This window comes from Scomber scombrus, chromosome 3 (assembly GCF_963691925.1).
Source record: "Scomber scombrus chromosome 3, fScoSco1.1, whole genome shotgun sequence".
Classification (NCBI taxonomy): domain Eukaryota; kingdom Metazoa; phylum Chordata; class Actinopteri; order Scombriformes; family Scombridae; genus Scomber; species Scomber scombrus.
In genome coordinates this window covers 25,851,794-25,877,264 of record NC_084972.1, presented here as the reverse complement: position 1 = coordinate 25,877,264, position 25,471 = coordinate 25,851,794, and the positions used below count along the sequence as shown (strand labels likewise).

The 25,471-nt window shown below is 39.4% G+C and overlaps 1 protein-coding gene across 3 annotated transcripts; it reads right to left on the bottom strand.

The window, feature by feature from the left end:
* Positions 1 to 13,575: 13,575 nt before the first annotated feature.
* Positions 13,576 to 24,074, bottom strand: mybphb (myosin binding protein Hb). Of its 3 annotated transcripts, none has more exons than XM_062415598.1 (13): positions 23,827 to 24,074; positions 22,128 to 22,196; positions 21,806 to 21,940; positions 20,917 to 21,084; positions 18,562 to 18,650; positions 18,272 to 18,467; positions 17,959 to 18,098; positions 17,643 to 17,802; positions 17,068 to 17,204; positions 14,939 to 15,125; positions 14,770 to 14,826; positions 13,983 to 14,014; positions 13,576 to 13,895 (listed from the first exon to the last, which is right to left on the bottom strand). In XM_062415598.1, exons 1-11 carry the CDS (start codon positions 24,035 to 24,037, stop codon positions 14,786 to 14,788), a joined length of 1,533 nt encoding a protein of 510 aa, XP_062271582.1. In that variant the 5' UTR covers positions 24,038 to 24,074; the 3' UTR covers positions 13,576 to 13,895; positions 13,983 to 14,014; positions 14,770 to 14,785. The 3 variants fall into 3 exon arrangements, with proteins under 3 accessions (XP_062271582.1, XP_062271583.1, XP_062271581.1); XM_062415599.1 differs by having other exon boundaries at positions 13,983 to 14,011; XM_062415597.1 differs by lacking the exon at positions 13,983 to 14,014.
* Between the last annotated feature and the right edge of the window lie 1,397 nt (positions 24,075 to 25,471).

Genomic DNA, 25,471 nt, shown 5'->3' with positions numbered 1-25,471 from the left:
CGCGGCAGGGAGTACGTTGATCGGGCTTCGCCTACTGTACCCATAGAGTCCAGTAGAGGGCGAAGCCTGTGTGAGATATAACGAAGGCTACGATATTGTAACCCTAGTTATATTAGCACAGGCGGGCCATTGCGTGTACGCGATTGGAGGAGGGTTACACCCATAGAATCCAGTAGAGGGCTCCGCCTGTGCTAATATAACTAGGGTTACAAAATCTTAACCTTCGTTTTGACTGTGTGTAGGATTTGAAGATTTCCACCTTTGGTGCCCCTCAGCGGTACTATCAATAAAGACACTGGAAGGCGGAGTTAAAAGCTGACCATCATTTTGATGGGGAAAAGGCAATATCGTTTAAATACGGGGAAACACTGCACATTATCCGAAAGTCTCTCCTGAAAGGAATTCATATTGCTGTTCAAATGAAAAGTGACATAAATAATTTAACTGTGGCTCCTTTCTCACTTGCACACAGCTGGCCAATCATGGTACCACGTTAGTGTGAATGTCAGTTTTGGAAATTGTCTGACATAGCCCCCACAAATCCAACATCAGAACAGAGGGCTAGACCAACCAACAAGTAGTGATATTGCTACAGCTGTTTAAGTTCCCTATGGATGAAGAAGGGCTGAAACCAACACTGCACCAATTTTCACCAGGATTCAGATATTGATCATTTTCATCAAAAAACAAATATCAAAATAATTTGAGTGTGAGTCTGCAGAGAAACATATGTGTAAACATGCACTGTAGAGGTCAAAATAATGTCTGAATGGTGTTAAAATAAGAGGATGCAGAGTGTTTGCCAAGCAGAGACGAGAGAGAGTATAAATGGGCCAGCTTTTAAATCCTCAAAGGCAAAGGCTTATCGGTGAGCTACATCAGCTGACAATCCTCCTGAGTCCACCATTTGCCACCTGAACTTGCCCATCAAACACAGCAGGAAGGACATCACTCTTATATGAACCTTTAACTGACTGAGAAGGTGAGTTGATGCATTAAACAATTCAACCATCTGTTAAACCAAATGTCTCCCAGTGTCCATCAGTAATAGCTCCATCAGTCACATCAACACTTTGTGCTAGAGCATATTACCACCTACTTGCATCATGAAAAATGTGGAAAACTATCGAAATCACAAGGGTAAAACTAACAAAAGTAATTAACTGCACATTGTCTTCCTTCTAAATTTCCCCTGTGTGTTCATCTACATACGTTAGCTTAAAGGCAAACTATTGCAATTATGACACCCACAAACATTTTCCTTTGGTGATGAGAAGTCACAAAGCATGAAAAATTCAACAGCCATAATATGTTTGGAAAGTCTGGAAATCTTCATGACAAAAAGAAAACAATGTGTGATTGACCAGCTGCTGTTATGCGCCACCATGTCAAAAAAAAATTGGAACACAGACATAGTGCTAATTTTGAAAAGTCTTTTGGCTGCAAATATTCTGCCATCAACTGCACACAAATTAGTATCACCTCTGAACAATTTGTTAAGTTATGATAAGAGAAATACTTTTAAATTCCTCAGATTTGAACCTAACACTTGTTTTCTTACACTTTCCTGCGCTCTCCTTTCCTCACATCATTTTACCACAAGTACACCAAATACAGATTAACTGCACACATCATCAGGATTGAAACCACCCTGACAACGAACACACATACAGATATGTACATCTACATCGTTTTCTTTCCTGCTGGTGCTGAAAATAGCCTGACCGACTAACGCTGGATATTGGTGCATTTAGGGTGTGTGAGGGAGGGAGGAAGAGGAAGACAGAGCGACATTTAGAGACGGAAGGGGAGGAAAACGAGAGATAGAGAGAGGATACATTGCCCCACCAGTGAGGGATGGGTTGCCCAACTACACAGATCTGGGGCAACATGACGGAGTAGTACTCAGTAAAGAGAAGCCAGAAGGGACATGAGTGCAGTTAGTAATTATGGGATCCTTCTGCACTGACTTCCTACATTTATTTTTTTCCTCTGGCCACCATTTCAAATCAGATTTCATCCTCGACTTTTGCTAATTAAGCAGCGTGCGGTCATTTTACATCAGATTTTTTTAATCCCCACTAAAATACACATAAGTGATATAGATTTATTTAGAAACAAGAAAGTCAGAGGATGTAAGGCCAGTCTTGTACAGATCAGAGTCAATGTGCCATCTTCCATTTTCTGCACCAGCAAATTTCCAAATTTGTCAAATGTTTGGTGCTGGGAGAGGAAGACAAATTGGTACCATTAAGAAAATCCATTATCAGCAAATCTTTACAAACAGGTTAATTCTATGCCTCAACCCCCTCTCTCCAAAAAATGGCATAAACATCCTCATTGCTCTGTTGATCAAATAGTCTATTTTACGTCATCTAAAATATTCATCTCATAAATAGATTGAAGTATGACATTATTGCTTTAATGTTGCTCTCATTCCTGGACGTCAAGCCTCTGTGAGGAGTGCAGGACTGAGAATCACCAACAGAGAGCACTGCACGCACTCTTCAATACACTGAAGTGACCAACATCAGTTTCAGCTGTAATTGTTCAAGCGTGGCTCTATAACGGTGATCAAACTTCAAGGAGACTTCATTCACATTTCAGCGTGTATGACATATTTTCCCAATGAATGAAAGCTGGTCGCTGTTCACACCTTTGATTTACTGTAAGTGACTCAAAAATCTGCGACAGCCTCTGTTTATATTGTATGTCCTTCACCTGAAATGTGAAAATGTTCCACCTAAGCTTGAGTTTTATTCATTCATCATTTTGTTGCACAGGTAGTAGAAAGGCACACAGATAAACACGTATGCATACAGTACAGTACCAGGGAACGATTGCTGTGACTCAATATGGTACTCAAACAGATTAATTTGCCCCTTAAGCATTCAAAATTGATTTGCTGAAAAGTATTGATCCTCCTCTGCACATGACTGCAGAGGTTGGACTGACATTAGAATCATGTGCACTGTCTTCACTGAGATATTTAGAAACTTAAACAAATAAAGCATTAGTGACAGATCAATTATATCATTCGATTTATATCAGTGTAAAGAATCCTAATAAGTAATCACTTGTGAACTGTGAGACGATATGATTAGCAGTTAAAGTGGATAAGTCTGCATTACATGTCGAACATAGAGTATGTAGAGAGGCAATTAAATTTGTAGCTCCAGTTTGAGAGTAACTGTCATGGTTAACTTTCTGCAGAAATAAATTGAGTAATAAAGTGTGTAAAAATGTGCATGTTGCAGAAAAAGCAAAGGAACACTTTGGATGTGCTGTGTGCTAAACAAACTCATTAGAATTGTACACTGTTAGTTGTGTTGCATTATGAGAAAGCATCTCAATCGCATATTCTGACTATTTCCCCCCTATATCTTCAGTTAAATTAAATTATTTTTAGCTTCATGCCTCTTGTCTTGGTTTACTGAGTGTTTGAAAAACTAAATTATCCCGTCTGCACAAATGGCCTCTAAATAATGACATTCCCTCATCTGCCTTTTACTGAAAGGTTTGTAGTCTCTAGTTCAACAACTGCAGAATATTAAACTATTCTTGAGCTGGTCTGTTGAGTACCAAATAAGCTAGATTGTGCTTATTTGGTAACATTAATAAAACAGAGAAAACTCAAGCCTATCTTCTTTGTCTATAAATCTGAGAACAGCAACATATTTTAAAAACTATCTTCCTAGCTTTGCTTTTACCCGATAGACATTGCTTTTAAATGATGTACAATGCTGCAGAAGCTTTGAATGTTACAATTATTATTTCAATATTTATTATTATTCTATTGTATTACATCCCTTGTCTTTTTGGAAATTGTAAAGTTTAAACTATTGCTTAAACTGTCAGTTCTTTGTCTTCTTTTGTTTAACTTAGTTACTTATTAATGTAAGTCCTGCATTATTCAAGCTTAACACAGCAGTAATGCAGTCATTCTCTGAGCATTCTTTCTGTAACCTACATTGCTGGGTTTTTTTTTTCAAATATGTCAAATAGAAGCTTTGAATTGCTGTAATTAAGTCTTACGGCACTTCCAAGCTAGAACAGTTTAACCATCACTCAAGTACGACAGTCCCTGACCAGGGCGAAACACATGTGTAGTCTTGTGTGTGCCTATCTACAGAGATTCAGTTATCAACAGCTGTTTCCAAAAATGTTACCACTGTTGAATTTGATGAAAGGTTATTTAAGCTGTGGGAATGATGATTGGACAACAGGCGAGAAACATCATCCATAGATCTCACCTGGTCACACACTATCTGAACCCTCAGGAGGAGTGTCCTGACCCAGGGTCAAACCAGGACACATACCTCCTGTTTATATCTTATGTGAAGATTTGCTCTATTAGCATCTCCCAAATTCACCCGCCATCTGTGTCCGCTAGGCTGTCTTGGCAGTTTCTGGGCATGTCACACGCTTCACTGTTTTACAGCACTGCACGCACACTCACATTATGCCCCTTGACAGACTTGAATTTCAACATATTTTTCAATATGATGAAGACAATTCCAGTGCTTTTATTCAGCTAAGTAGGCTATTAACAGTCCCTCTGATCCTAAGGAGTAAATACTGATTACAAAGATTATTACTGTACCTCTTAAAACCCTGCCTTTCTATTAAAAACCCTTTTACTGAAGTGTCTTCATGGATTTCTCTTCAGTAGTCCGATATTGTGTTCATGAAGTCAACCAGATCCTTATATGTTTTCAGTAAATCCATTCAAGCTGTATGGCATCTTCTCACACTATCGTTATCCCACTCTGTGTGTTGACTCAGCTTTCTTTCTCCCTTTTCCTCCATGTGTCCCACAGTCTGCTCCTCCACTGACGTGCTCATAGCCTTTTCCATCTTGGGGTCTAACGTAGGATTAGCATTGACGTCCGTTTTTTCTTTCACGCAGCAAATCAACACAATAGCAGAAATCCATTTGACTATATCCTCGGGCAGGATTTGTTGTGCTGATGACTTCCAACTGACAGAAATTGCACTGCAGCACCAGCAAAGACAACGGTTCAGCAACTTTCACAGGGAAGCCTTAACAGTCTGCAGAATACCTCCAGAGACATCACAGTCTGTGATAGCTGTCAAAACAACTCTTAACATCATCAAATGTGACTGTTACTGAGTATAGTCAGTACTAGTGCCTTAACATGCCTCATTTAATTATACTTTAGTGCAGTAGGTTTTACAGTACTTATGGCATTTCAAGGGGAAAATGTCCACATACATCATTGAGTATTTAAAAAAACATCAACAAATAATCCTGTTGTAATTTCTACATCAGTGTGCTTCATGCACGTTGTTATAGGTCAGGATTACAGGCTGCAGGACAGAATCCCATTTCATGAACCATCAAGCAGCAGAAGTGCCGTGGGCATGCATACCACTCCTCAGGAGGAGCTGAAATGTACAAACTCAAAGATTGTTTGAAAACCGCAACTGAGTTGAAATTCACTCACCAGTTAGACTGTCAACCAGTTGTTCAGCAAGCCACTGAATACATGTTACAATCATATAGTCACATACATATGGACCAGTAAAGGCCTACTAAACCTGCTGGTAGTTTCAGGACGGTGTTTTCAACCATTCCTGTCATTGATGCAATGTGGGTGGACACCAGCACTCTCAGAAATTGTTGTGCCAACAACAACAAAAAAAGCAAAGATGATGATGCATTTATGTCAATCACGATAAAACGAAAAAGTGTGCTTGAACATGTTTGTGACGAAGCTTGATAAGTCTCATTTTACAGGACACGTTGTTATGTAATCTCAGCTAAGAGATGTCCACTAATGCTGATTTCATCACCAGACACCAAGCACGGGCAACAAACAGTAACTGTATGACTAATCCTCCTTCAGAGTGCAACTAAATGTTAATTCAGCAAAGAAACACAACGTCAAATAAAAAATGATATTTTCTCTTGAGAGAATGTTTGTCATCACCCAACATCCCTGCAGGCAGTTTAAAAATACTTCATCTGACGTTATTGCATTTCAAGCAAAGACTTAATCATAATTAATAGTAAATATTTATAATAAGAGTTAATGGTAATAGATGAAACGTTAAACATCTATTAGAGCCCAAAATGCACAAGGGCAAGCACACACTGTAGGTGGTAGTGGATGAAAGCAGTATGTGTCAGTTTGTGTATGAGTTTGAAATGTTGAGACATACTGCAGCTGCACAACCCTCAATTCCCCTCTGCTATGCCAAAAGGGAGCCCTCATTTGGTGTAAGCATTTAGGAGTGTCCCAGTCATGTACTCATAACACCTCTGGGGACCACTGCATCCCCCGATCTGTCCACTGCATCATAAGCACCCGAAAAGCATTACACAACGTACATGTCCATTCGTCCATATCTGTCGCTAAACATAAAGTCTTTGGTAATTCATAAGGCAAACAGAGGAATGTCCATACGCAAAATGGTGTTGAGGGCAAACAAAGTGAATGTGCAGCTTTAATGGAGAGAAAATTCCAAGAATGTCAAACTGCGGACTGACAAGGTAATCTGTGTCCATTCATGGCTGTAATGCGGAAATTTTAGTGTGTTAGTGAGAGCTTTACCTCCAACTACCATCCATCACAGTCAAGGTGATATTTTAGTACAAAACATTAAGAAAGAGGTAGCAAAAGACTTTATATAAACTGCTAAAAGGATGATTCACAGATTCATTTATTCAACACACTTAGCTCTGCAGACTCTTGCGTGGGCCCTTCCCTCTTGCTGGCTCAGCAGATTTGACTTTGCATGCACTCCCTCAGTGCGTTTACTGTATAAGAGTGAGCCCACTCATCATCCTCCTGAAGATGGCTGTAAAAAATTCATCTGCCCTAGAAAAGCCGTGATGACCAGATGCATGCCAGCATAACACACTTTATCATCCATCTATTCGTTCTCTCATTCAGAAAAATCTTCATCCCTGTGTATTAAAAACCAAACATCTCTCACTCTCAACATTCTAACAATGTGATTTACATCTGGATTATACTCCACTAATAGAAAGTGTGTTCTTGTCTTGATCTACAGTGAAAGCATTTCAAGTTCTGCCCTCTCACACACACACACACATTTGTTTATATTATGTAACAGTATACTGCAGTACTACACTATGCTACGCACCAGACATGAGGACTTACCAGCATGCTGTAAAAGTTCCACTCTGGCAGATTTGCTATTACTGTAAGACTCACCGCATTAAAATGAGGAGCGACTGCAAAATGGCAACACTGCCTGCTATAATTACCCCTGAGCCATTTATTCTGCCTTTCTCTCTCTGCAGAGCTTTTTTTTCTCCACGTTCAGGCAGGATGTGTGTAATGAGGCTAGGTGCCTCTGTGACATCCTGGCTCACAGCAAAGCCTCAGTAACTGATGATGCTGTTCTGGACAGAGAGAGGAAAAATATGCAGCTTACCTTAAAGAGAGATGTGCTGCTTCCTAAATAAAGAGTGGAAGCAGAGAACAGGTCAGATAAACTCTTGAGAGGAAGAAAAAAATCTTAACAGTCTGCACTTTGGTTAATCCCACTCTCAAAAGACATTGCAAAAAAACCCCAGTTTAATCTGGGGGGGGAGGGGGGGTGTTTCTTTCCAAACTGGACTGAAGGTGCTACTGAGGAAAAGTCAGATCTGACAGAGAGGAGAGGAAACACTCACAAAGATTAACATTGTTCTGAGACACTGATAAGCAGCAGAAGCATCACAGCCGGTGCAGTTTCACTGCTGTATTTCCCGGCACTGTTCGCTCATTGGCTGCAAAGCTACTCAATAAAAACCCTCCTTGTCATCAATTGGGTGGGGAGGGGTGAAGGGGGGGTTGCATTTTCTGTGGCGCACTAACAACTGCGCTCCTCCTCTTTTTTATTTTTTTCTTGCTCACTATTTCCCTCGGTACACGCAGACAAGGAGTGCTGAGCTTTGAGTATTAGACGCAGCAGGAAAGGGAGCAAGAGAGAGAGAGAGAGAGAGAGAGAGAGAGAGAGAGAGAGAGAGAGAGAGAGAGAGAGAGAGAGAGAGAGAGAGAGAGAGAGAGAGAGAGAGAGAGAGAGAGAGAGAGAGAGAGAGAGAGAGAGAGAGAGAGAGAGAGAGAGAGAGAGAGAGAGAGAGAGAGAGAGAGAGAGAGAGAGAGAGAGAGGGAGAGGGAGAGAGAGAGAGAGAGAGAGAGGAAATAGCAAAAGCTGGGGGATCGATGAGTAGTGAAAGAAGAGGTTAAAGATTGTAACCAGCAGTCTGCAGAGGCTCTTACAAAGCTCAGTTGTAGGTCCTGTGCCTCCCTGCTGCAGGAACTCTGCAGGAACCTGAGTGCAGTGAGGTGTGAGGACCAGAGAGGATAGAAGGAGAGGAGGGGGAGGAGTAGAGGAGAGGATGGGTGAGGGGGTGTTACCGGTCTGCTTGGGCTGGTTTTGCTGCAGTACAGAGGCAGGCAGAACACAGATGGGAAGTTTTTTTTCTTCTTTTTTCTTTCCAGCAGGGTAAAGCTACAGCAGACTCAGCAGCAACATAAAAGGCAACTAGTTCCTCCCTTCCTTGTTTACAGGCATCAAACATGTAACTAGTGAATAATTTAAAACAGCAGAAGGTGGTATGAGCTGCAGGACTGACAGAGACCACCGCGGCTACCTCATGATGAAGACACAGATTATTGAGTCTTCTAATTAGACAACATTTTCAAGTAGGAGTCAGTGTGTATGTTGTGGGTTATATCAGGCATGGTGCTGCCTGCATACAAAACATTAATCTTAACAACTTGACATTTGACATGTTTTTGAGCAATTCTTTTAGGATTATTCACTCAATATCATATAAGAAGAAAAGACGTGCTCTAAATGATCTAGGAGTTAAACATACATACTGGAATATTGAGGCAGTTTATTTGCAGTTGTTTAAAATTAATTTAACCCACTCAACAATTTAGTGCTTCAATTTTAATTAAATCGACTTAATGAAGTCTCACTCTGCCATCTGAAATCAATAGGCTACATTCCTTCCTACACTGGACAGCTGGGGAGAGCTGCATCACTGCCACTGCAGGTCTCTCCAGGGAAATCCATACAATACGAGACTGGTTTGTGAGAATCAACGTTCAATTCAGAAACAGTGAAGCATGAAAAACACAAAATCTGGTGACTAAGCTGAACTCAGGAAGATTATTTGGCCCTTTAATAGTAGTAACTGTTCAAAAAGATGTAAGAAAGAATGCCTTTCGATTGGACAGAACAGTATCACCTCATACTGTCCTAACTGTCCAATGCTTAGACAAATGAAAAGTGAACTGAGACAGCTGATTTAGCAGCGCAACATTTCTTAACGAAAAGCACAGACAGGACAGTGTTGTGAGTGCCAGTTGCACCATTACACATATTAAAACTTCTGGGCACCTTGCCAAAACCTCTGCAGCAAATGGCAGCCAGCCTTCCTTCAAGAAGGACACACCATTTCATTGCCTTTGGCGTTACCCTTGACATAGCAGTGATGAGGGGGTGCTTAGCGCAACAACGCCAGATGACTCAGAGATGCTGCATTACTAAAGTATCCTGCCTGTTTATGAACTTTCCATATTGTTCATTTCTTCTCTTGCTAGAAGGGGTGAAGTGATGGAGAGAAAAGTTTTAATGGGATCCAATTATTCAGCCAGAGGATATTTAATGATTGCCTCGTGCTGGACTTTATAACAATGAATCACAGTAAATGAAACAGAGAGACAGAGAGATGAAAGATTAGAGATTAGAGGTGGAATATTTACCTGAGGCATCTGGTTTGAAAGTGAAGGACGGACTCTGATCAGCCTAGAACATAAAATGGGGATGTCATAGTGAAAACAAATCTGATTTCCTTAAACAGCACTTTGCAGATATGAACCTTTTTCCCAAATAAATAACTGGTATTGAACTGCTGCACTCTCCTACACAAAGCAAATTATTCAAAGAGAGAAATCCAATCTCTGCAAACAGCAGCAAACAGAACAATCCAGACTCACCTATATCAAGAGTTAAAGATTTAAAGGACAGGTTCACAATTTTTCAAGTCTGTCTTAAAACAACAGTCAGGTACCCATATAAACACTGAACAAGGTTTTCCTCAGTGTTATCATTCCTCTAGTTCATTAAAAGATCCATTCCTAATGCACTTTTAATGTAAGTGAAGGGGGACAAAAATGTATTAAAAAGCTTATCAGAAGATAGTATGAGTTTTCAGCAGTCTGAGTCAGTGTAATAAACTGAATATCTTTCAAAGTTGCAGTGGAGGGGCAGTAACAAAAATAGCTCTAAAAAAAGATTATTAAGACTATTAAGACACTGGGGGATGAACTTGATTTAACTAATTTAGACTGTGAAGCATTATATTAGCTTCAGATAAACGTTGGAATATTTTTTTACTCTGTGGATTTTGTCCCCCATCATTTACATTTAAAGTGCATTGGTAAAGGATCTTTAAATGGCCAATATGAACTGCAGGACCTATTGCAGTGAGCAAAACCTGTTAAAAATGATCATTTGGGCACCTGACCATTGTTTTAAAAACAGATTTGAAAAATGCATCTCTCAGTCTATCTTGCAGCCCTCTTAGTTCTGTAGCACAGACTGTTTTTGTTTGCATTTGGCCTGCTGACATTTAAGGATTTCTTGAGCCTATTAGTGTTTTCTGGGTTTTTAGTTTCTGTTTTTTTCTGTGTTTTCCTCCTGTGCCCCTATTCTGCTTTTCTCTCCACACCTGCCCTGCATCATCCTTCCTTTCTCCCAGCATTTCACTTCAGTCTTGTTGGATCCTTTGGTCTGTATTTTTCTGGTCTGTTCAGTTTTGTTCTGGCTTGTCCAGTTTTGCTTTGCTTGCACTCCTGAGTATAAATAAAGATGATTCTTCAGTTCCTGTGCTTAATGTCTCTTGCATTTGGTCCCACCTGCTCCACTACTTAATATGACTGATTGGTAAAAGTGAAAAAACGTGTGCAGATTACTACGACTGGGAAATGCTCAGTGTCTTCTCTGTGTTCTCGACATATGTTAGCACTTTATTGATCTCATATTGTCTTTCTATGATACTTTGTTTTCAGTGTCTACTCTCTATGATATATATTGGAAGTCTGTCTGCTGAGATTCACCTTGTTTTTCCTACCAAATTGAGGGTCTAAAAATAGCGTGACCTATGTTTAAAGCAAATCTTTTGTGATTTCTTTTTTTAAATACAGTGTAAGCAAAACTAACACGATATGGCTACCAAATCATATCTCATGATTGTTCATGAGTGTTGACATCTTTCTCTGTCATTTTGGGCCATCTACGTGCAAGGCTGCATTGTGCAGTTTTAACCTGTGGGCTTAGAGCCATAATGGGTCTCAGGCCTACTTCTGGTTGCTCCCTGCTGACACACTGCAATCGGGTCACGGAGCGAGATACATCCTGTCTAATTTAGGTCCTGCGCTGAGGAGGTTTTAAACCCCATGAAAAGTGGTGTGTGGGTGTATATGTATATATATAAAACTAATATAACTCACATGTTTAAAATATACCATTAAAGCAATTAAATGAGCAGACTTTGCATGTTGCTAGTATTCAGATTTACTTTATGTTTTTAACATCACATAAATACTTTATCACAAGTGCAAGTTTTGCATTTAAAAAAAAAACAGTACAAAATATTTATCAGAAAAAGTATGAAAGGTGAAAGCACTCCGAAAGCAGGAAAATGGCCTTCATCATTCTAGTTATATTATTAGCATCATAGGCAATATTTACATGTTGTAGGTAGTGGTGGTGGAGATAATTTGATCTACTTTTTACACTGTTGGATAGTTAAAGGGTATCAATGCATCATATTTTATAAAATGATTATTCAAATTATTATTTTGTTTGTAAATTATTAATTTGCAGCAATGAAAGCTAAAAAATAAATGTGGTGGAGTGAAAAGCACAAAATGAGTCTCTAAAATGAATGATATTGAGTAGAGGTAAAACTAAGCAGAAAATGGAAATACTTGAGTAGAGAAAAAATATGTGAAAACTGTACTCAAGTACAGTAATTAAGAACATGTATTTAGTTACTTTCCAACCCTCCAGGTCACGTGGCTTTCTCATTTCTGCAGATGTCATTGCTTTCTTGCAACACTAGAGGACGCCACACGCATTTTTTTTAGCCCAATCTACAGAGCTGGGTCATTGATTAAAAAGCAGACTTTCAACACACTTCCTCATTTTTATTGCTACTAGAATAATACTCAGGGTGTCTGGCCTGCATTAAAACTTTATCACACAAATCGTGTTAATGCAGTCTAAGGTGACTGAGGTTATGAGTGTTAATCCTTTAAAATTCAGACAAAAATTGCATTATTCGATTTGCTCAATTTGCATTCTCCTATTTCCATCTGCAATTTATTTGTCTAAGGTAACATGAAGGCAAATCTTGCTGGTTAAACTGCTTGTTCCCAAAATAACCTGAGCAAGATGGAGCGCTGAAGCTAAATTTGTCAGCCCCTGTGTGAACCCATGTCTCTCTGTAACCTGGATAATTCTGGCGTCCTGCCCCGTATCACTATGTCAGTAACTCTGTAGCCGAATACTTACAAGATCAGTATCATAGACTGGTATTATTATTATGGAAGTCCTGGCATACTGTTGTGTACCTCTTGGGTCTTTATGAGCCAAATGAATAGTGCTGCCGTCTCCAGATTCTCACTGGTCTGCTGCCAAAAGCTGCTGAGTGAAACTGTAGTTGAAAGTAATAGACTCAATCTCCAGAGACTGTAGCTTTGTGATTTAGGATAGCCTGTCAGTTCTGTCGAAAAACTGAGCTATAAGCATTTTTTTTTTTTAAAGGGGACCTATTGTGCTTTTCCTTATTTTCAGTCATATATATATAATGTTAAAATGTTGGATGTTCATGTTAAACATGGCCAAAGTGTCAAATAATGAGGTGAACGTATGTAGAAATAATCCCTGTAGGTAAAAAGCACCAGTGTCAGACTGCTCGCAATATTTGATTCTTGCTTATAGACAAGTGGCAGTTGATTTAAATTGTGGATAACAGATATATTTTTTGTGGCTAACCTTGTCATAGCAGGAAAGTTGACTTATCACTGCTTTACTCATTTATACATATTATACTTACATAGCTTATTTGTTTACTTCTTTACTTGCTTAAAATGACATTTATTTTTGTTTTGCACCATTAATTTGTATCTACAGTATATGAAGCACTGACCAAAAGGTTTTAGGTTACTCCTGCAATTAATCAAATGGAACTGTACCAATTGAACATGGTCTTTATTTTACTTAAAATTAATACGAAATTACATAGCTCTTTACAGGAAACTTTTAGGAAATTAATAGTAAGATCTTTATAAACTGAAGTGCACTACATGCATGACATCGCAGCCTCACATTTTATTGTCCCTGCTTTAAAGTATTTACTTTCTCACAAGAACTGTTAATAGTTATTGTTATTAAAGGTAGCAGTTGATGTTAAGCCCAGTATTAAGTTGTTTTTTTTAACTTTATTACATCATAGTAGCCTTCACACAACTTTACCGAGTTCAATTAACAGAAGACACTGTATTGAAAAAACAAAACCAGAAATTAAATGATTTATTGGTATAAACACGTAGAAGTTACATGTAGTTCTCCTTCATGCTGTAAAATGCTCCCAGTTTGACTGAAAAACTAGGGAGGTTCAGTAATTGGCAGATCTGATCATTTGGATATTATGGACAGTAGTTGGGGAAAAAGCTGTTTGTGGACATGGATATAGACTGAATAATGCAGTGAAGAAAAAGGCATCAAACAACAAAAATTGTTCATCATAATTCCCAGCAAGAGGTCACAGGCAACAACAATTTGGAAGTATGGTCACCAGCCATATATACATGTTCCTCCAGGAATCCAGCACCTTCCTGTGGACACAGAAAGAAATTCAAACTTTAAAAACTTGATTCATCATTTCGCACGACCGTTTTAGAAACGCTAAAAGGGTCACGCACCTTATGCTGTAAAGGCCTCATTCCTTCTGCTACTAATTTAGGATTGAACAAATGAACAGGTGTTAAAGGAGGAATCTGAGCTGCAACTGCAGAAGCAGTAGAGCTTCAGAATCACATGAGAAAAATGTCAATTGGGCAGACATAAAAGTTTTGAAATATTTTTTAAATAGATGTGTTAAAAAGGAGATTTGTCCACACTATAAGAAATTCACTGTGTTATATAAAACCACTTCCTTAAACCAATTAAAACTCAAATTTGTATACTGTGCAAGTGTTTAAAGAGTAACCTACAATTATTAAATGCTGTATCTCAGTGCCCTTATGGAGATTACTACTGCTGAGTAAAGGAAATGTGATTAAGTCTCCTAACCGTGTATATGAGGAGCCATCACAGATTAAATTTATGGGTGCTGCCTCTTGGATTCACTGTCAGTGGCAGAGGCCACCTTTTCCAAGTTTAGTGCCTTCCATGTATGGAAAGTAAGTCACGGAGAAGGACGAGGCCACCTCAGGACTCATGTACACTTGATCACAGCATAGATCATATCTAATATTCATACAATATACATCCAGTTTAACTGGAACACTTTCATAGCATTGATTTTTTCAAATATCTACGGTATGCTATAAACATGCAAGTAACAAGTTACTCCAAAAATAAAACAGTTTTCAGGTTTTCTTTATAAGGCTTATAGGAACACTCCTTTTTTGGGTTTGACTTATAATCACATAGAACATGTCAGAAATCTTCAAACAATATTTAAAGGAGATCTTTTTCATGTCTGACCTGTGAGAATGATGATCTATTCCTTTTCTGCCTTGTCTGCGTCTGCAACAGCTGGCTCTGTTTAACAGAAAAACAAGTGATTAGTTTTCAAAATATTTCCAGTGCTTCCAGTGTAAATTTATACTGTTTAACTACCACAAAAAGCTTTAAAGGGAGTTGTTGTACTTACGTTTAACCTCCAGCTTGCAGCTGATAGTTACTTCTCCGTGATCGTTCTTGGCTCTGCAGGCGTACACACCTCCGTCAAAGTTACCGGGTTTACGGATTTCCAGAGAGCAGATACCCTGGACGCAGATCTGCCTGTACTTGGGATCGTCTCCAATAATCATCTGATTCTTCATCCATATGATCTTGGGCTGCAGAAAAATATGAGATTTTTACACACTTCCCTCTAGAAGTACAGATCACGCCCCCTAACAACCCTCATATCATAAATAAACAAGGGGTGGTGCTGTTTCTATTTATGTTTCAGTCACTTGGCAAGAAAAAACCCTTCTGATGGAAGTGGACACACTGTTCACTGCCGTTATGGGAGTTTTAATGGCACTGACATGGTAAGCACCTCCTGGGGCTTTAAAGGGAATGTTACACATCTGACCCCGCTTCCCTGCTGACCTGTCACCCTTATGGCCTCCACCCTCCTCTGCTCTCACCATATACAGAATTCAAAAGCAAAGAATACCAATAATACGCTACCATCCTGTTTGTTGACCTGGTATGTTATGTCCCAAAGACATGAGAGGCTCAGAAAGCAGGCTTACACATTCTCAGCTGAAAGCCAACCTACTGACAGGACTGACTACATGGCTGAGTGAGGAAAGGTGTTTGTTAAACAACTCTAAGTATGGCCAGTAACCTTAATATAATCATTAACCTACTGACAAGTGGTCTGAGCAAATCTAACAAAGACCTCATTAGTGCATTAATTACAAATAGAAACCTCTGTATTTGAAAATGTCAAAGGCCAGAACCAGTGATTTTGTTGGTTTCAGCAATCACAACTATTTTAAGAATTGCTTAATCGTTTTGAGTCATTTTATAAAAGGAATACTAAAAAACATTTTCTGACATTTTGTAGAACAAACGACTAATCCGATTAATGGAGAAAATAATCAACAGACGATAATGACAATAACTGTTAACTGCAGCCCTACATTACATACTATAACTGCAGACCATTTCCATAAGCATTACATTATTTTATGGGGAGCCATTGTGTTCCATTCTATTCATAACAAATCCATTCAAGAAAGACTTGGTGTAGAAAAAAAAAAAACTTAAATCCAATGTATCTATATTTGTCCAAGTTACATTATTTTTGCATTAGCTGTAACAAGGTTTGTTCGGTGATTGAAATTTAGAAATGTAGCATCTGAAATACATTGAAGTCATGATCTATGTGTTGGACATGCTGCTTTGTTATGTAGTGCCACAAGCATCAGTCTTGGGGCCTGTGTTATTCTCCTTATAGATGCTTTCACTCATTTGTATGCTGACGACATCCAGTTATATTTATCCTTCAAACATGATGAGCCTGATAGACTGTGTATTAAACAACTGTTTAAATGCAATTATGAACTGAATGGCAAATACTTTTCTCTAGTCAAAAGCAGAAAAAATTCATTTTTGCTGCTGATAACTTCTTTCCTCGTCTCCATCTCTTCTGCATGATCTTGGTGTGATTTTGAACCAATCCATGAGTTTTCATGTTGACTCGATAATGTTTCTTTCACTTAAAAAACACATCCCAACTCAGGTCTGTTGTGTCAAGAGCTGAAATGGAGATGCTAATACACGCTTTAATCTCATCATAGTTGACTGTAATGATCTTTTTGCCTGCTTTAATAAATCTTCCTTGGAAACTGCTCAAGTGCTGCTGCTAGGCTACAATCCAACAGATGGTCACACATTAAACCTATTTTAACCTCTCTTTTCTGGCTTCCTGTTAATTTTATAATTAATTTTAAAATCTTGGTGTTCGCTTGTAGAGCCCTATGTGGCCATGCTCCACATTGCATCATGGTCATCTGCACCCAAACCACTAGCTGAGCTCTCAGATTCTTCTGAGGGTCCCTCAGACACTTTTTGGTATTTTATATTTAAACTTGTGTTTTATATCTGTTTTTACCACTGTATGTTTTATCTGTTATTTATCTTTGTTTTATTTATTTAACTGTGAAACACGGTCTACTTAATTATTTGTTCAAAAACAAACTTTGAGGACAAACTGTTTAGTGTTAAAGGGTAATGACATGATAATGTTTGTGCATGGAAAAAAAGAAAATCTTGTTACTGTACTTTTGGTAGTCCTCTGACAGAGCACAGCAGCTTGGTGCTGTAGCCGACAGTGGTGCTTCTGTCAGTCAGATTAGTGGTGAATTTGGGCGGCTCGGTGAAGTCGTGCTCCTTGAACTCAGTAGGCTTGTATTCAATACCTGGAAAACAGAAGATAAACTAGTAACTACATTACAGCTTACCTGATATAAACCAGTTAATAGGTCTCTGTCTCTGATTAATCATATTTTTATACTTTATGCATGCCCAATGACTACTATGTATTACTAACATAATACAACTATTTTGGTTTTTTGTCATTGGTCAACCATCATTTGCATGGCTGCAGTTTTTACATTTACATGTAAGGTTACAGATTTGTCAATTAAAAATGCATGCAAACACACATGTAAATGAGAGATTGTAATATATTTAGGTTTAAAGTAGAGGGTTAATTTAATAGAAGAAATGCCTACTAGCAAGTAACAGTAACATTTCTGTAGGATAAAGATATGATTCCCAGACATTGCTACTGAGTGAGTGAACTTATGAATTAAGTCTTCAGTGTCTTGGCAAAGGAATAATAAAGCAAAAAGTACCCTCTTTCACGATGGTGGCTTCCTCCTTTGTGACAGCAGCGTCCTCACTAATTCCACACTTGTTTTCAGAAAACACTCTGAACTTGTAGGTGTTGCCCATGATGAGGTCAGAGATAGTGGCATTAAGTCTATGGTAATTCTCCAACACAGTGTACCAGTCCTGTGAACGCACAACACACAGCAATGACAGGATGAATTAGCTGCAGAGATACTAAGGATCGCTATCCCCCTATTAATAATCATCAAATATAATTTATTATCACACCAGCAGTCAGCAACCCTTTGGTGCTGAAGTCCTACACTAACAATTACTTACGCCAGTCTTTTTGTCGGCCTTCTGGATTGTGTAACCTGTAATGTCTGTGTTTCCATTGTCTTTGGGTGCAGTCCACTCCAGAGCAACATTGAAGCCCCATACATCCGCAACTTTTACACTGGCAGGGGGCCCAGGCAGCTCTGTGAAAGACCAGGCAATGATGAGGTATCAAGTATTATGTCCAGAGTTTTAAATCTCATTTCACTGAATTTAATTTTTCACAGTTTGTCACTGTGCTGTGCTTCCCTGTGGCTTGGAAAAACAACTTGTGTTTCTGCTTTTTATTTTTATGCAACATCAATACTTCACTCACCAACAATTTGAAGGACGAGTGAAGACTTGTCCTCAAAGTCATCAACCTTCACACACATCTCATACTCTCCAGAGTCGTCTCTCTCAGATGCACGGATAAACAGGATGCTGTCTCTTTCGGTGCTGCGGACGTTCACCCTCTTTTTGTCCAGGGGCTCTCCGTTCTTTGTCCAGGTGACCACGGGTTTGGGTTTGCCCTGGAGAAAAAGAAACCGGACAAATTGGTTTTGATGAGTTATGTTGCTGGGTTCATCACGTACTTGCAGTAACACACAGTCATCTTCGGCTTACTGTGAAGGGGATGGTCAGGTTGATCTTCTCTCCAACATGAGCGACGTATCTCTGTCTGAGGAAACGAGGCAGGCGAACTTTGGGACGATCTAGAGAAAATGAAATACAATGAATGAAACATTAGCATTAGTCAGTATTAATCAATCATTATCATTTATTGGTTCCACATCTCGTCAGTGAATGACGGAAACAGACTGAGCAGGATTGTTAGGATCTTTGGAGTGAAACTAAAGGATTTCATTTCCTTTTGTGACCGACAAATCTTACAGACAGGAGTCGCAAATCAGCAACCATGCAGAGCCCATCTAAGCTCATCTCAGCCGGTGGTGCCATCAGGGCGTCTCTGTGCTTTGACTGGTTGTAAAAGCCACCATTATCCTTCCTTTATCCCCTCAGCGATCTACTCAGTGCTTCATAGCTTACATTTGACCTAAACTGTTGTTTTGCATACATGTGTGTTTATTATTAGTATATTTCTGCCTTGAATTATCTTTCTTATGAGGACAAATACAGATTAATTGACACAGGAAATTATAAAAGTAGGATATTTTAAAATGCGTCAAGGGAATAAATATCATTGTGGATATAAAAGTATTAGAATATCACAGCACAAGAAGGCTAATTTTAGCAAACGTTTTCACCCCATGACTGTAAAATCTTTGTTAAGAAGACACCCACCCACCTCTTCCCTAACTCCCTGTTCTGTGTAATATATTCTATAAAGGCAAAAATAAACCCCAAAATCATCATTAAAAGAAAATCATGAAGACAGTTGGCAAACCAACAGTGACTTTTGAAGCCTCAGTATCTTACTGAAGCTTATTTGGAAAAGTGATTTGCTTAGACGGACCACCTGCTGAGTACAGCAGAGCAACATTTGTCCCTGTGACTCTAAATAAAGCAGGCGTACTGTAGTATATCACCTCTCCAAAATGACGCATGATTTGGTGCTTCGGTTACACCCACTCACATCAGAATGCATTAAAATCATGTTTAAATAAAGCCAGTTGATGCCTTCTTCAAATTGTACTGTAGATATAAATAGGAAAATAAATGAACTGGTAAAAACTATTTTTATGAGCTTAAGTGCATCTCTATGTTAGCTGAAACATTACAGATTCTGGATATCTTGATCACATACTGTGTGCTGTCATGTTAAGTGTCTTAACACTTCATACAGGGAGCATTAGGCTTAATGAAAATTCTCCCCTGCAAAGTCTGTGGCATGTTTCAAAATAAACAGTGAATCTCTGGAAGTGTCATGAGATTTGGGGTGTCACCTGAGAAGCTGGATCCACACCCACCACCCCCGTCATCCACCCCCATCTCTATGCAGACACAGGACACACTGGAATTTACCCACCCCCTCTCCTCTTCCCAGCCCCCACCTGTTTGCAGTCAGATCACTTGTCACCATCGATCTTGCAGAGAATGAGCCTGACACTCCCCCGAGCAGGAATCCTGACAGCGAGCACAATGCAATGCCAACCTCTCCACAGAAAAATCTGTGCTAATAGCGACGACATCCTAACTATTTTTCCAAAGCTTTCTAGTCGGTGTTCATTTGGAAGGAAAGCATTCATAAGATATTTCTGTATGTGGACCGCCTGCTATGGCGAACATGGTTGTGACTATTGAAATACTGCCAGTTTAGCTTGGATCAAGTAGCATTCCCGCCCCGTTCAACTCTCCATTATGCGTAACGATGATTTGTGACTGAGCCAAGGTAACGCAGCTCCTCTTTTTAAAGCCTTCAGGCATCCAATCATTATTTTACCACGAATCACTTTGATATAATGTCTCTGATTAACACTGTGATGTGCACAGTGTCTTTAAAATCTTCTACTTAACAAGTGTGTAATTATCACAGTGTGTTTGGCTGGATATGTGTTCCAGCTGAAAGTGGAGACAAGTGAGAAGAGCAGAGTTTTAAGCCATTAGCATTGCAGGTATGTTGCCAGCGGAGCCCAGATAGCTGAGAGGAAAACATTGCTGAGCTGTTTCTGTTTGACTCCTGCACTTTACAACTCCCCGTTCTCCGTTCTCATGATAAATAGCCCTATGAAGTTTAAGCCAGAGTTGTGTCAAATGGTGTGTCGCATATTTGTTGTAGCATACTTTACAAAGTGTTTAAGCTAATCAAGTTAGTACTCAGAAGCTCAGTCTATGATGCACTTATATATTCAATTTCTGTGTTGGATAAATAAAGTTGAACTTTTTTGACTCTTTCTGACTGTTTTATTTGTGGAAAAGTGGTATAGATGGTAGCTTCACGTGCTGAAAATGTGAATAAAAGTGATCATAGAATAGTGTGTGTTAAGTTATGTGCTTTCTGTCTTCGTTAACTTATCTTACCAGCAACCTCTTTCACCAGGACAGCCTCGGGGAGTGCACATGGAGGGCTGCGGCCGCCGGGGTTAACAGCCACCACACGGATCTTCAGACGGTCACCGGTGGTCTGGTTCTTGATATTGTAGCGGCAGGACTTCTGCAGATCCTCATTGATTGCTTTCCAGTCCTCAGCTGAATGGGACAATTACACAGAATGAAGACAGACCGGCACAAAGCTGTTGTTTATCTCTCTATTATAGGATAAAAAATTGTTATTAAAGAGCGCTGAATGTACAAACTGCCGGCATCACGAGAGGAACAGATCTGATTCACACAGATTATAAGAGATTGAAAATTAATAAATTGGGACACTGAGCACAGCTTGTTGTGCAGCTTTGAAATGGAAACAGAGTGATTATGTTTGACGCAAATTTTTTGTGTGTAGATGTGAAATTCCTGCTCTGTGGGTAAACATCAAGCCCTGCCTGTTAAATCAAGCCTGCATTGAACTGCTGCTGATATTAGCTTAGAGCTGTAAGTCTAAAAGCAGGACCTCCAGCGAGACCACAGCAGCTCCTGAAATGCCTCTTTCCTTGTAGGGAGAAGTTAGGTAGCTCATGATATAACTCTGCCAGTGACACTTCAGGGACAGCTGCAACCGATATGGCTGACCCACATTAAAACAGCAATTTAACATGTTCCTGAGTATATTTAAAATGCACTTAAACATTGTGTAGCAGAAAGCTGCAATGAAAAGTGCTGATGTAAAAACCAAATATCAGCTGTTAAACCTTTTAAAGTAATTTATAAGTCAGCTGACACTTTTGTCACTGTGTATTAATACCACTATCTGACCCCTTTGGTGCGTGTGTCAGTATTTAGTGCACCTGGTCAAAAGCTGAGCAGGACTTACTTCCGTCCTTGCAGATTTCAATGGTGTATCCATCCAGACCGTCTGGCCCGACTGTCTCCGGCTGGCTCCACATGATGGTAACTGAAGTGTCATTTTTGTCCTCAACAAACAGCTCCACAGGAGCACTTGTGGGCTCTGCAGATGCCAAAGAAACACAAAATCACTCAAGTGATATTTTGCAAGTGGCAAAAAATACACATCAATCAGATATTGATTAAAAGACGATGCAGTTCTTAATTTTATTACTGTTATAGAAAGAAAACGGGTGCTGAAAAGAGGATCATATCAGTCTGAGATGAAGGTTTGTGAATAGAGGGGTTACCTTTGGGTGGAGGTGGTGGAGGTGTGGGTGGTTTAACCTCTTCTGGTGGAGGTGGCTCAGCAGCTTCACCTGATGTTAAATAGGTATTTGCATTATTATTGGCAGCATGTGATGAGGAGGGCAATGCAACAGCATCAATTATAATCCAGTTATGTACCTCACAGCTCTGTCTCCCATACTGGGATGTCAAAGCATTTATTTTGTCATGATAAAGGCTTTTTTAATCCAGTTTTTCTCAAATGAAAAAAACAAAAAGCTGGTTGCTTTACCATCAGCAGGTGCTTCAGCGTCAGCAGCGGGAGCAGCTTCCTCTGCGGCTGGAGCGGCAGCAGCTATTATTAAATGTTAGATACTAATTAATGCAGTAGGCAGATGGAACATGTTCTGACAGATGATAATGTATGTGCTGGATTTAGTCGTCTAGAAGGTGTTAAAGGCGTTATGTGGGAGTCAGTTAGTGTTGTTAGCTTTACCATGACAGCGTGGAGATTCAAATGTAAATACTACTTGTGTAAGATGTCTGTTGTGGATCAAGTTGTTGTCTTTTTTTACCATCAGCGGGAGCCTCAGCGGTGGCAGCTGGCGATTCTTCTACAGCCGGAGCAGCAGCTGATATTAGGGGTTAGAAGATATTATCATGTAATATTAGTGCAGTAAGCTTTGTTATAGGAGGATGAAGGTTTAATAATAGCGTACTCATATAAGATGTCCGTTACTCGGCTGACTTTGTTTCTATTTTTTTTTTTACCATCAGCGGGGGCCTCAGCAGCAGCAGCTGGTGTTTCCTCTGTAGCAGGTGCAGCAGCTGATATAGGAGGTTAGAGTACATTAGCAAAAGGCATCCGTGCAGTTAGCTTTACTGTAGGAGGTTGAAGTTTGAGAATACTTTTAGAAGATGCCTGTTATTCCACTGATAGTCTTTTTTATTTTTTATTATGTTTTACCATTAGCAGGGGCCTCAGCAGCAGCAGCAGCAGCTGGTGTTTCTTCTGTAGCAGGTGCAGCAGCTGCTATTAGAAGTTGGAGGACATCAGTATATGATATTTTCAAAGTGTTCAAACATTTGGAAAATGTTATATACTGATAAAAAGGTTAAATCTAGTAGAATGAAAAAAGAGATGTTAATATGAGCAGAGATGGGTGAGTGGGGGGAGGGTATGAGGGTATCATACCATCAGCGGCTGGCTGATCTGCAGCAGCAGGAGCAGGAGCTTCTTCAGTGGGAGCAGCTGATGTAGATGTTAGACGTTAGAATGACAGATTAATTAATGTTCACTGAAGATGTGTTAAATAAGCGTTAAATATTATAAACAGTATAGAAATAATTAATAAAAGAGGTGTTGGTAATATGCCTTAACCTAACAGTTATGTCCAAAGTTACTTTGTTTCAGTAGCCTTTAGCAATGAAGATGTTAGAAGCTTCTAGTCCAAGCAGCGTAATTAAAGCATTAAACGTGCAGTTTCCGTCTGATTTCGATGACTACACGCCCTCTCAATAACTCACAGCACCTTTACGCTCTGTGCGCACCGGCACACGTGCGTAAAGGTTACCGCTTGCTTACCATGAGTTGATCAAACTACCTTGGACTTAAAAAAAAATGAAATAACTTCCTCAAGTTCATCCACCGACAGATAAAATAAAGGTGGACTGTACGATGTATAATGGACGGCTCACACGCCGCTGCGCACGGTGCATTACCATCTGCGGGAGCGGCGCCCTCCTCAGCTGGAGGGGCCTCTCCCTCGGCAGGAGGAGCCACTTCAGCAGGTGCAGCTTCGACTGGAGCGGCCTCGACTGGAGCGGGCTCAGGGGCGGGCTCGGGAGCCGGCTCGGGCTCGGGAGCCTTCTCCTCCTTCTTGGCAGGTTCTTTCTTTGCCGCCTTCTTGATCGGGGCAGGTTTAGACGGCATGTTGAAGGTTGCAGCTAATTCCCAACTCGGTAAAGTCCTGAAACTGTATCCAATGCCATCATTCCTGCGGGGGTTGCAGGCTTATATAGAGCTCGGCAGGTTCAGGGTCAGGCACCGCCCCCCAATGAATTACATGTAATAGATACTAGGCACCATCTATGACTCAGGCCACCATGTCTGTTTGTGGTCTCACTCATTAACCATCACTGTGCATCATCAACTATTCCAATACAAAAACTATGATCCAGTCACATAATAACTTTTATTAGCATAACATAAGAATATAAAATATAGGCTAAAATACAAGTAAATACTGACTTACATGGGGTTTGGTGGCTTTTTTGATCCCATACTGTATGACTTTTACTTTTATGCTGCTCAAAATGTTCTTTTTTTTTTTGTACACTTATAGCATTTCTATGTGACCTTAATGATCATTGAAAGCACAAAAGATAATTCAAGTTCATTAAACTGACACACAGGAAGCAACAGATTAAATATAACATGTATTTTATTGATTCCAACAAACAGTGATAGGTGGATGAAAGCCTCCAGAAGCATGCCTTATCCTTGTATTGGACCAAACTCTGAAGAAATATACCGATGTCTTAAGGATGATTTTTCCCCCCCCTCCTTAATGATTGTTGCCGCAACCATAATGCCAACCTATTTACAATCTTTACAATGATGTCCTGTACAAAATAGAGAAATTAAGTTTTACAAAGGATTCTTTAGAAAAAAAGGAAAAAGAAATATCAAATATCTGAGTATTAAAAAAAGAAAACATTATCTAGAATGATTTTCCTAAACAATACATTAATGTTAACATTTTTTCTCATCACACAGCAAAGTTTACATGCATTTACAACACTTAGAAACCCTTAACATTTGCACGTCAGTGACATTAGATACCGCATAACATTATTTAAAATCTTCTGTTAAGTCCACAACAAGCTTTGCAAAAATATGACTATTCAGCAACCTGTATTGGCCTTTCAGAATTATTCTGTATCTGGTTTAATTATAAAAAAAAAAAATGTAACTATGAAGTGCTGATTCTTGCCAAATATTTTGGGCTCAAACTTTGATTTTAAATCATGTTATTGTTTTGTTTTATCGTCATTTTACTGACCATTAATAAGCCCTGTTTTGATACTTTTGTTGCCATGCATAAGGACAAAACACATCAAACTGCTCTCAAACATCTTAATTTCTTTAAGTATATCGATTAACCCTGTTCTCAATGCAACGCCAAACAAATCCTCCTCTCTTTAAGGCTCAGTATCACCCGCTGAAACAAGATCTTACTTTTATCTTGTGGTGCAATTTGGTCCAAATTAAGAATTCAAAGACAGATCAGATGAAAACACACAGCATTTGCTCGTGAAGTTCAGACATTTGCAAATTGCCAACACCAGTAGAAGTTGCTGCATA